The sequence below is a fragment of the Abramis brama genome (assembly GCF_963993115.1).
Source record: "Abramis brama genome assembly, chromosome: 25".
In the NCBI taxonomy this organism is placed as follows: domain Eukaryota; kingdom Metazoa; phylum Chordata; class Actinopteri; order Cypriniformes; family Leuciscidae; genus Abramis; species Abramis brama.
The window spans coordinates 25,532,601-25,544,968 of NC_139987.1; the positions used below are offsets into that span (position 1 = coordinate 25,532,601).

At 35.9% G+C, this 12,368-nt stretch overlaps 1 protein-coding gene across 4 annotated transcripts; it reads right to left on the reverse strand.

The window, feature by feature from the left end:
- Positions 1–110: 110 nt before the first annotated feature.
- Positions 111–11,963, reverse strand: oclna (occludin a). Of its 4 annotated transcripts, none has more exons than XM_084105620.1 (9): positions 11,905–11,963; positions 11,228–11,287; positions 7,885–8,536; positions 7,589–7,756; positions 4,562–4,683; positions 2,758–2,937; positions 2,512–2,683; positions 1,302–1,343; positions 111–1,208 (listed from the first exon to the last, which is right to left on the reverse strand). In XM_084105620.1, the coding sequence occupies exons 2-9, from the start codon at positions 11,284–11,286 to the stop codon at positions 1,110–1,112; spliced, it is 1,494 nt and encodes a 497-aa protein (XP_083961746.1). In that variant the 5' UTR covers position 11,287; positions 11,905–11,963; the 3' UTR covers positions 111–1,109. The 4 variants fall into 4 exon arrangements, with proteins under 4 accessions (XP_083961746.1, XP_083961745.1, XP_083961748.1 ...); XM_084105619.1 differs by having other exon boundaries at positions 11,755–11,942; XM_084105622.1 differs by lacking the exons at positions 11,228–11,287; positions 11,905–11,963 and adding an exon at positions 9,436–9,582.
- Positions 11,964–12,368: the final 405 nt, after the last annotated feature.

Consider the following 12,368-nt stretch of genomic DNA (forward strand, 5'->3'; position numbering starts at 1 on the left):
AGTTTGGTTAAAAAAGCTTGAAGCCCCCAAAAATGTCTTTATTCCATTTGTTTCTTACACTGCAAACTATGTAATGACATTTACCCCACTAAATTCACAAAACTTTTTTTCTGGATATTGTTTACAAGCAATTTTAATTGCCGTTGAAACTGGTTGAGCGACTACACAACACAATGCGGATTTCAATAAGTTGTACTGTATCTTTCAACATGCCTTCTTTTATTCATCCATGTTTATTTCGTGCTTTAAAGGTAAAGATGAAATTTGAACAGTGATTCGTCACACCACGTTAAAGAGCGCCAAAATGGCAGGCCTATTTATTGTTTGAGTTTGAAATCCTAGACGTTGTTTCATATCAAAAGTTTCATTACTAAATGAAACATGAACATAATTGTGACAAAGTCAAGACTTTGTTTAGTAGTCTAAAATTAACTGGTTTTAACAACATTTTGTGGATGTATTGACATCCTTTCAAAAACCACAAACACTTGGTCTACTGGTTAATGTATACGGTCACATTTATTATCAATAAAAATGATTTTATTAAAAGTTCATAAACGATGAAAGGAAAAATCAAAGGGTTAAACATTTAAATGACATATTTACATACCAGCATGTAAAAAGTTCTTAAAAATGACATAAATACAGCTTAAAAGACTAATTTGTTACATGTTTATCTGTAACCTTACCTAACTTATCACAGCTTGATTAAGTACAAACAAAAACGCTTATCAAGAGCTCAGACCACCCACCTGGAAAATTATTTGGCACATTTACCTCTGAATAACTATTAAAAAAACACTAAAACAAACAGTTGTACTGAAACAACAAGTTCATGTTGCATCTGTAACAGCTAATCAGACATTTGGAACAAAGAAACAAATGAGGATTTAGACAATAGCTCAACCTGATATTACAACTCGTTCATGAAGGATTCTGGGAAAATGTTGCATTGAGCCTCAGAATGCCTTTAATATTTACATGCATTATCAATCAGATGTCCAGAAAGCAACACAGCCCAGCTCATGAATGGCAATGAGCCACACGCCTGGACACACACACACACACACACACACACACACACCTCTCTAAAGCCACGGTCCGCATCTTCAGCATCTGCGGTCATAATCGCTGACCATCTTTTTGATGTGGCTCAGTTTGGCCTTCAGGTGCTTGCACCTCTTCTTCTTCACCTGGTACTCTCCGCTCTGCAGAGACAGTGGGAAATGTGGGAAACGTCAGAGAACATCCTTCACTGATGCCGGTTTCTGTGAGAAAACCAGGATTCATCTCATTCTTACCCTCTTCTTGTCCTTGAGCGCGTTGTACTCGTCCATGGCGTCCTGTTTCAAGAGAACGACTGGAGTCAGCAACAAGAGCAGTGGCTCAAAACATCTTCCCATGTTAACGTTAATTATTTACACATAATACAGTGTAACTGACCGGAACATTCAACGTTAAGGCAAACAAGTCATGCTCATATTCAGAGTCTTTTTGCCAATAAAAATTAAATACTACTACTACTAATAATAATAATAATAATAATAATAATAATAATAATACAAAGATTAAGAATAAAAAGTCAATCTTATTTTTAAATTGTAGGCTATTTTAATTGACAGTAGTATATTTACATTTACACAATCATTAAATCATTAAAATTAGTATAATGACAGTACAAGAAATAATTGTATTAATATTATTGAAAGTTTTATAATACTTATTTTCAATAAATGTAATAAATTAATTCTAAATATATATAGTCATAATATTAAATTGACATCATAATCATATTGAAATAAGCAAAATGACTACAAAATATTATGACTTATTGAAATAATTTTGTAATAATTGTTATTATAAATATACCATTTTATTATATAAAATATATTCATTTTACAGAACAATCTTTGAAATGAGCACAATGACAGTACAAGAAATAATTAAATTATTTAAATATATATTAAAATTTTTTTTTATATATATATATATATATATATATATATATATATATATATATATATATATATATATATATATATAAAAAATACTATTATAATATACAATACTAATATATCATTCACATATATACATATATATACACAATGATATATTAGTATTATATATTATAATATTAGTATTTTATATTTATTTATTTATTTATTTATTTTATTTATATATTTATATATTTATATATATATATATATTTATATATATATATATATATATATATATATATATATATATATATATATATATATATATATATATATACACAAAAAATAGTATTTTAGCATTTATTAATTCTTAGAAATGATCAACATTGAATCTAGAAGACTTTTCATACCATGAACTGAAGACTTATTTTAAATTAAATGTATAATTTAAATTGACATTTAAATGTCCATATCATAATCCCATTTCTTGTACTGTGTTTATGCTCATTTTAATAATAGTAATCCTAATTGTATTGTAGTATTGATTGATTGTCAGTAATGAAGAGTTTTGTACCAGGAACTGAGGACTGCCCTCCTGCAGATCGTCCAGCTCTCGGTCCACGTCAGCCAGACGCTTGTTGATCTGGTCCAGTTCTGCCTGCAGGTCCTTGTACTCCTGATGGTCTTTATCAAACGTGTGTTTGTAATCTTCTCTCTCTTGATTATTCATAATGAGAGGGAACTCACTGCAAAAACAAAACCAGTTCAGAGCGCATTTTACATGATAACTCAAAGCGCATGATGCCAGCAGTGAACGCACCTGAAGAAGTCCTCGTCGTCCAGCTCGTCTCCAGAAGAGGCGTAGTCCATGTCCCGGTCCCGGTCAGCGGTGCGAGGGCGTCCAGCGCGGTGTTTCTTAGGCCGTCCCACAGAACTGCTCATCTCCGACCCGCTGCTCATCGGGTATGAACTACGGACCGGCAGTTCATGCTGAATCTCCCTGAACACACACACACACACACGAGCAGCTATGAGCTAATGATAAAGACGCTTAGTTTCTCTATGCTTTATCTTTTTACTCTTTAAATTCCTTTTATAACCATCATCTTTAGGATATACCTCTTAATTCCTTTTATAACCGGTTTAATTTTCCCTTTTATTTTATTTTGTGATTATGGTAATTCAAAGTGTTTTACACAGAAAGGAATTAAAATAGTGTATGAAATGTGCTATATAAATAAACTTGCCTTGCATAACCAATAAAACATGCAAACAAAGACACGAGCCATTTGCTCCGTCATAACCACAATGCATTGCTTTCATTCCTCCACAGAGTCGTCACTGTATCTACTATCAGGAAAGCACTTCATGAGATTAAGTATAGAGTCATGCTGACTGTGATCATTCGTCTCCAAAACGCATCGTTTCCAGAAGTTACTCAAACCCGAGAGGAACACGGAGACGAGGAAGTGAAGTGAAAGAACGAGAAAACTTCCCTTGTATTGCGCAATGTCTGACAAATCTTTATTTAGCGCACCTGCATAACCTGTACTGTAACTGCTCATCTCAGTTCAGTTTCAGCAAGTGCCTTACTGTACAACTATCAAACACAATAGATTTATTTGTGGACTAATGTTCAGCTGTTCTTTTTAATAGTCTGCTTATTTTCAGATCATCACGCTCGATAAACACGGATTAAACCCCATCATGTTTTCAGGCCGTTTCCTTTTTAATTAGTCTTCTGATTAACGCCATCATTTTGTTCATTTAGATGCGCATTGCGCACAAAAACAAGAGTCAGGATTTATCACTTCTCATCCATGATTTTCTTCTTCCCTTGCCAGTTTAAAACCTCATATTATATTATATTATATTATATTATATTATATTATATACCAAATTCCTATTTCCTGTACTATATAATAAGTATTATTAAAATGATGTAATTAGTTCTAAATAATAATTATAAATTATGTTTTCCAGAATACACTACCATTCAAAAGTTTGGGGTAAATAAGATTTTTTTCTCAAAAGCAATGAATACTTTTCACGATACTCTTGAAATGATATTGATCAAAAGTGACAGTAAAGACCTTTATAATGTTATGGAAAAATATTTCCATTTCAGATAAATGCTTTTCTTTTGTACTTTCTGTTCATCAAATCCTGAAAAAATGCATTATGGTTTTCACAAAAATATGAAGCAGCACAACTATTTTAAACATTGATAATAATCAAATGTTTTTTAAGCATAAATTCATCATATTAGAGTGATTTCTGAAGGATCATGTGACACTGAAGACTGGAGTAATGATGCTGAAAATTCAGCTTTGATCACAGGAATAAATTACATTAACATATATTCACATAGAAAACAGTTACTTTAAATTGTAATAATATTCAACAATATTACGGTTTTTCCTGTATTTTTGATCAAATAAATGCAGCCTTGATGAGCAGAAGAGACTTCTTTCAAACATTTGAATGGTAATGTAGATACACTATCTGAACAAACAGATCAACGCCATCAAAACAACATGTCCTAACTAAGACTGGATTTCAGAAACGGATAGGAATCAGACGCGTGTTCAAAGCCTCATGCAGAGATATATACACACACTCACACAGGACTATCACTGGGGGGAGGTTTGTCATAACTGTCGTCATCTAGATCATTCCTAGACCCTCCGAACTTCATGGGATAATCAGCCAGCAGCGGATCTGGGACTCCGTTCACGTCATTTACCTGAGAGGGAGAGAGGGAGAGATTTTTGAGATTTGTTTGAATTGCGACATTATTAACAATCATGACAATTAAGAACAATTTCCCCCACCCCCCAAATTCTCATTATTATAATGTGAAAACATGAATATAAATGCTAAATTATATAAAACCGATAGAGCAAAAAATAAATAAAAATAATAAATATATAAATGTGTATATTAGTAGTGTAAATAGTAGATATTTGTTTTTAATGACACTACAAGTTCGATGAAACCACCAAAATATGAGGAAAATATTTTATATATTTATCTGCCAAAATTATTTAGTAAAAAAGTTTTTACTATGAAAAAAAAAAATGCATAAGAAAACAAAAAGCTCAAAAAGGAAAAAGCATACATTGACTACAACATAATCGGATAATATTTCATTGGCTCGCTCTTGTTTTTGCATGCGTTCATAATTTCCTTGTATGACAGCTTCAGGCCAAAAATTATGTCTGCACAATTTGGCATGTTTTATTGCGTTATTATGCGCAAATAAAACAAATGACTTCAAGCACAATATTTTTTATAATATTTGGATAAAGGGTGAAGACATCACTTGTGCCCATTACTGTGTATACTGTGGGTATTTTATATACCCATAGATATACATGCATACATATACACACACACACACCAACAAATATTATCATGATAGGTGTAATTACTATTGCACAATACAAATTGCACCATTTTCCTCCCATTGCAGTAATAAGAACAAGACTTATTTATATCATCAGTGGGATGCGCTTGTGTCATTAGGAGTTCACATTTCTGGACAGTTTTTGTGAGATTCACTCAAACGGATTCTTTGGTGCAAGGTGCAAACGGCAGACGCGTTTCAACACGTCTATCCCGAGGGATTCAACAAATACATCCAGAGCATCTGTATAAGACTTCAGCAGTTTGAATCATTTCTCCTAGAATCACAGCCCAATTTAATGTGAACAACAGCAATTCCTGAGAGAAAGAGAGCGTGTCTTTTGCTCCACGTAGGTCTGAGTTTCTGGTTGAACAAGTCCAGCCCGCCCCGAGCAAATGATCCTGTCCTGAACTGAGTTCCAATATAAACTCCTAACATACAGCCGAACCCTTCTGATGTTAAATTAAGATTCAACATTGACTTTCTAATAAAAAACGATCTTAAAACATCAGATTTAAAACATTTATACATCTATATGCACACACAATTTTTTTTTTAATATTTATCCACTGAATATTTGCAAAAATGGCCCAAAGATCAAAGGACAGAAAGGCAATAAAGAAAAGATAAAGAAAAGGCGTCTGTAAGATATCTAGCACATATATGTGAGTGAAACTGTCACAACAAACCACACCCAGAAACCAACGACAAGCGCTGCCCTCCCCCAACACACACACACACACACACACACACACACACAAACAGGTCTTTCCACCTACAGCACATTAAAAGAGGCCACCTATATTCAAAACCAGACTGACATTTCTAGACTGCCACAGAGAAACAGGTTTGTGCTACGAGGAGACTGGAGGAAGTTAAAGAACTCTTTGTTTGGCAACAGAAATGAGCCCAGGTGTAGAATTTACATTGATATGTCCTCCATCTTGAGTAGAATAGAACAATAATCATATCAATCTGTATCCGTATCAATCTTCTGTATGGAAAAGACCAAATTATAGTCTTTAAAGTCACAATAGACGACTAGGAGTTGTAGGACAAAGGCTTGTAGTGGAGTGATCCTAACAACACTAAACATCACAAACCTCCAACATTTGAACTGAATCTCATAGGAATTAATGGAGAGCTCACTTTCTCAGATCTTCAGGGTTTCTGCACTACTGACATATAAAATTACATCAATCTTCCACACTGAAAAAAATGGCGTGGTACTTCATTTTCTATTAGAAATCGCTAGCAAATTTCAAATACTTACAAAGAAACGGAAAGTAACGCATTGAATTAAACATTAAATTCTATAGAAAGACAAATTGTATTTTCTTGTAAAACACACTGCAATAATCTTGCTTTACAACTTTGAAAAATCATTTTTACAGTGCATTTGTTTGCGATAACTATATACAGATTTTGAAACATGTTTTGAAATGAAAAGCAATTTCTATTTTTTTTTTTATAATTTAATTTTAATTCATTTAAATGATTTATTTTGTGTTTGTAATTTATTTTTATTTATATATTTATTTTAAATTATAAGAATTTCCATGACACTTCCAGGGCTATTATTTGTTAAGACTAAACAAATAATTGTATGATTTTTATTTATAATTTTATTTATATAATTGATTCATTTTGTATCTGTAATTCATACGAATTTCGTGACTTTTCCAGGGCTGGAGATCACAATTTCCCTGATATTTCCCTGGTTTTTCCCTCTTGAGAAGCAGAGCCCAGTAATATCACATGCGTCTTTCACAAGAGATCTCAACGATGTCTCAAACTCCGCTCCCATTTGCCAAGATACAAATGTCCGCAATCAAACCTCAAAATAAACGCAAACATTCCTCAAACAATCTGATCTGCGACCCACATTCATTTAATATCTCTATACTCTTACTCTATGACAACTATTGACTTTTTTTTTCACCCAAGGAGAAACATTTGAGACCAGATGATACTTTAAAAGGATAGTTCACCCAAAAATGAAACTTCTATCATCATTTATTCACCCTCAAGACAAAAGAAGATATTTGGGTAACCAAACAGTTGACGGACACCGATGACTTCCACAGTGTAGTAAGAAAAACACTACGGAAGTCAATGGTCTCCATCTTCACGGTTTCCACCATTTTGTGTAAATTACGACATTTTTTCATTTTCAGGTGAGCCATCCCTTTAATGAAACGCAACTGCATTGATTCTCCTGAACAATGAATGTCGCACTCACCCAACCCTCCACATCCGGCTGGGAGTTTTGGTCTTGGATTTCTTTCACATGGCGCCACAGGATGTTGTCCTTCCCATGATAATTGATCCTTTGACGGGTTTTAATGGCAAAAACCATGATGATAATGAGGGCCACGGTGACAATAATGCCCAAAACAAGAGCGACTGCCTGGATGAGAGACAGAAAGAGGACACTACTTTGATTAAATATGTCCATCATTTACACAGTTAAAAAAACTGTTACTAATTTACTAGTACTTTCATTTCTGAGTGAAAATGGTGCAACGTTGCGCTCACCTCCTGAGGATCCACGACGCAGTAGTGATACAGATATTGATTCACGAACGCACCCGACATCTGAGGCTGCTGGTAAGCGGCACACATGGCATACACTTGATTGAACTGATAAGATCCGGAAGACTGTGCCATTGGGTAAATCGTCACCAGGTAGACGATGGAGGCGACCAACATGAGGAAGGCCGTGATGGCGCTGACAATGATGACGGCCAGGTAAAACTTCCTACCCTGGGACACTTTCTGATGTGAGATGATCATGATGAAGATGATGAGCAGAACGATGAAGGTGATGATCGCCATAGCGATCATGAAACCCTTCCCTTGCCTGGGGTCATTCTGAGATCCTAGGATCCCATAACCGTAGCCTCCCCCATAGCTACCGCCGCCATAGGAGCCGCCGCCATAACCTCCACCATAACCTCCTCCGATACCTCCTCCATAACCTCCTCCGATACCTCCGAATCCCGCCGCTCCAGCATCCGTGTCCCAGGCCAGAGTGGAGGCCACGCACACGAAGATGCCCACGCAGAGGACGACCGACAGCACACACATGATCTTTATGATGCCCGGCGGAGACGTCCAGCGGTAGAAGTGCTGGAACTCATCGTCAGGGTAGTACGAGTACGCAGGCTGAGACTGCGGGGCAACATTACTGCAGGGAAGATGAGGAAAACACACAGTCTGTTTAGGGACACAACAATACATTTTGACCAATATTTTTATGTTATGACCAACAGTCCGACACTCTTAAATGTTGGGCTGTTTCAACCCATGTTTGGGTCAACTATGGAAAATCCCAACCATTGGTTTTTAGAGTGAATAATCTAGATGGAAAATAGATAGAACGTTAGATAGAACGAAAGAAAACTAGATAGAACGAAACAACAATAGAAAGATAGAACAATAGAAAGATATAATGATAGATAGAACAATATATAGAACAAAAAGTAGAATGATAGATAGAACAAAAAACGATATAAAACAATAGATGGATAGAACGATAGATGGATAGAACGATAGATGGAGCGATAGATAGATAGATAGAACGATAGATGGATATCCGTTTCAAACAACAACATTTTTCTATGTCAGGTTTCAAAAGCGACAATCAGTTATAAGGTAAAAAAAAACAAAAAAACAACAACATTTAAATCAATGTATTTTTGTATAATTCCGATTTCAAATGTTCTAGTGTGAATGATAAATTGCTTAAAAACAAAGACATTAGATATATACTTTATGGACTATCATATAATTTTAGTTACCAGCAATGGCAAAAAAATATTTAGGCCTATTGGCATTCCCAGTACTTAAAGGACAATTCCAGTGAAAAATGAACCTAGGGGCAATTAACACATGGTTACCGAGTCGATCGTTCCCTGCGATGCGTTTTCATGAAAATCGAATGTATAGAGTTTTATCTTTAAAACCAGATTAGCTCATAGCAGTAGTATATGGGGCATAGAGTAAGTAAAATTAAATCGCTAGTTAATACCACTAACAAGGCTCAAAATAACAGTTTAATAAGAAGATACTTTATAAAGACAGTACATTACGCGTTTACATGCAGGATCCATCTTGGAAAACAGTCTCGACTAATCGAGCCACGAACGCCGTCGATAGGATAGCTGGTCGATAGGAGTTACGTTTGTGAAATCTAACGTAGCACGGCGTTCGTGGCTCGATTAGTCGAGACTGTTTTCCAAGATGGATCCTGCATGTAAACGCGTAATGTACTGTCTTTATAAAGTATCTTCTTATTAAACTGTCTGTACACTTACAAAGTTCTCAATGCTTCGGTTTGTATGTAAGGACCCTCATTATGCTACCGTGTTAGTGTGAGGCTATTTTGAGCCTTGTTAGTGGTATTAACTAGCGATTTAATTTTACTTACTCTGTGCCCCATATACTAGTGTTATGGCCTAATCTGTTTTTAAAGATAAAACTCTATACATTCGATTTTCATGAAAACGCATCGCAGGGAACGATCGACTCGGTAACCATGTGTTAAATACCCCTAGGTTCATTTTTCACTGGATTTGTCCTTTAAAGACCCACTCCGATGAAAATCATGTTTTTCTAGGTGTTAACATGTTCTTGTGGCATTTTTCTGATGTTAGAGGACATATCTTGAGAAAAATAAGTTCAAAGTTGTATTTCTGAGTATTTCTGCATTCAAATGGCTGTGAATCAGTAGCAGACGCTAAAATGCCAGCTAAAATAGACTGGAGTTGTGACGTAGTAACTCCACTGGGCGGTGCCACAAGCTCATACTCCCCTCCGCCCGCGTGGCTCAGGTTCTGAGGAGTAGAGAAGACGATGGCGGATCAACACCTATGTGCGGTAGCGGGTTGCAATGCTAACTGTACGTTCACACCGCCGCCGACTTGAGCGGCAAAGAAGCTCTGGCCGCCCTGTCAAGGACGCTTGTCAAAAAGTACGAGGAAGCTTGTTGACACTTTGGCCGCTCTGACGTAGCAGCATTCTATGTTCGACCATGGGAGAAGAGAAGTGTCACACCATGAAAAGTAAACAAAATAAACAAGCAATACATTGACACTAGAAACCTTTTATAATGACAGCATTTGTATAACCGTTTTGGTCACATTATTATTTATTATTATTAATAGTGAGTGCGCGCGCGCGGCCGAGGCTCTCTCTGCTATCTCTCTGCGTTCTTATATGCCCTGTCAAGCGCACCCTGTTAAACTGGCAGGACTTAAAAACACATGCAAATGATAAACTTTCACTCTGATGGTTAAACTGCAATTAATCCGATAATGATAGGAAACCCAGCAACGGCGATGATCAGCTTCTCCTCCGTTTTCTCGGAAGCTCAAGTCGGCGGCGGTGTGAACGAGGGGGAGGGTCGTCTCCGTGCCAACGGCTCCCCCCACAACGCAGAGGCGAATTGCTAATGAGCTACTGCCGCTCTGCTGAAGCAAAGTCCCAGAAAACGGCACAGGTTTTGTGATTTTGGCTAAAAACGGCATAATCATCATTTAAAGACCACTGAGAATGTTTAAAAATAGCTCAAAATATGATCGGAGTGGGACTTTAAGGACTTTTGAAAATTGTCTTAAAACACTGTCTTAATCAGACTGATAGACCTAACGTTACTTGGGAAAAAGTTGATAGGCTATTGGTCGATAACAATATGGTCACTGGAATATGGGGACACATACTCCCAATTTGAACAACGATCCATTCTGAGGCCTTTATTTATTTATTTATTTCCAAAGACAAAGGTCATGGATATTTTTTTTTTAAAATATATATAGGCATATACATAAACCCATGTAACTTAATCCAGAGAAACTCTGAGGTGAAACTCAACACTTACTATCCATTCTCAGTATTATAATCATAGGGCGGAGGACTCCCTTTCGGCTTCGAAGACATTCTGAAAAGAGAAAGAAAAAAACATGAATTTCCACATTTTCCAAAACATGAATTTAATATTCCCGGATAAGCGGAAGAAGATGTATGTATGTATGTAAAATTGAGTATAAAACTAATATAAACGATATAGGCTACACCTCATTTTAATATTTTCAACTAAACCTCAATCGTCATTATGACTGAAAGGAGAACAATTAAAGCAACCATTAGTGTGTAAAACTCCGCGAACACAGTATAAAAATATAATATTCACATTTTTTTAATAGAAATACAATAGTGGAGAACGACAGATTCTGAGACTCTTCACTAACAAACGAGGCGGAAACGCGATTGAGTTGTTTCTGAAGTACATTTTAACGATTGTCGGCATGATCTTATAATTAACGCAGATAGGCTTATAAAAGTTGATACGATTATGATTATTGTACGGTTTATATTATGAACTATTTATTGCAGTTTCACTCTCACCTGTTTGCGTTCTCGCGCGCTGATGTTGTGTGTGTGTCACACTGTTCAGGTGAGACAAACAACCTGTCCTCCTTAAAATAATTTAAACCCCTCCCATACACACACAGAGAGAGAGAGAGAGAGAGAGAGAGATTGCAGTTTCACTCTCACCTGTTTGTGTTTTCGCGCACTGATGTTTTGTGTGTGTCACTGTTCAGGTGAGACAACCTGTCCTTAAAATGATTAAACCCCTCCCATACACACACACACACACACACAGAGAGAGAGAGAGAGAGAGAGACTCAAAACCTAGTGAGCTGCCTACCTAGACAACTTCATCTTTATACATATATGCAAACAAAGTTTATAATTCCTCAAAAGAATGTTCAATGCCTATGGTACCTAAACATGCTCTCTAGATAGACAGCATATTAGATTTTGAAACACAGGGATCGTCTAGTATCATGATACATCTTACAGATAAAAATATGAGTCTGCGATAATAAACACGCAAGTTAACAGAGGTGTGGTGGGCATGTATATGGCCACTGTTGCAGATATTATCTAATTTTTTTAATCTACTTACACAAAAAGCTACTGTACACCTCAGAGAAATAGTGTCATACAATTTACAA

Bases quoted from the DNA above. Each gene is read 5' to 3' on its own strand.
- oclna (XM_084105620.1), bottom strand. From the start codon at position 11,286: ATGTCTTCGAAGCCGAAAGGGAGTCCTCCGCCCTATGATTATAATACT. The intron at 7,757-7,884 runs GTGAGCGCAACG...TCTCTCATCCAG, and splicing joins GCGTCGTGGATCCTCAGGAG to GCAGTCGCTCTTGTTTTGGG. The intron at 1,209-1,301 runs GTAAGAATGAGA...CTGTCTCTGCAG, and splicing joins CGCTCAAGGACAAGAAGAGG to AGCGGAGAGTACCAGGTGAA.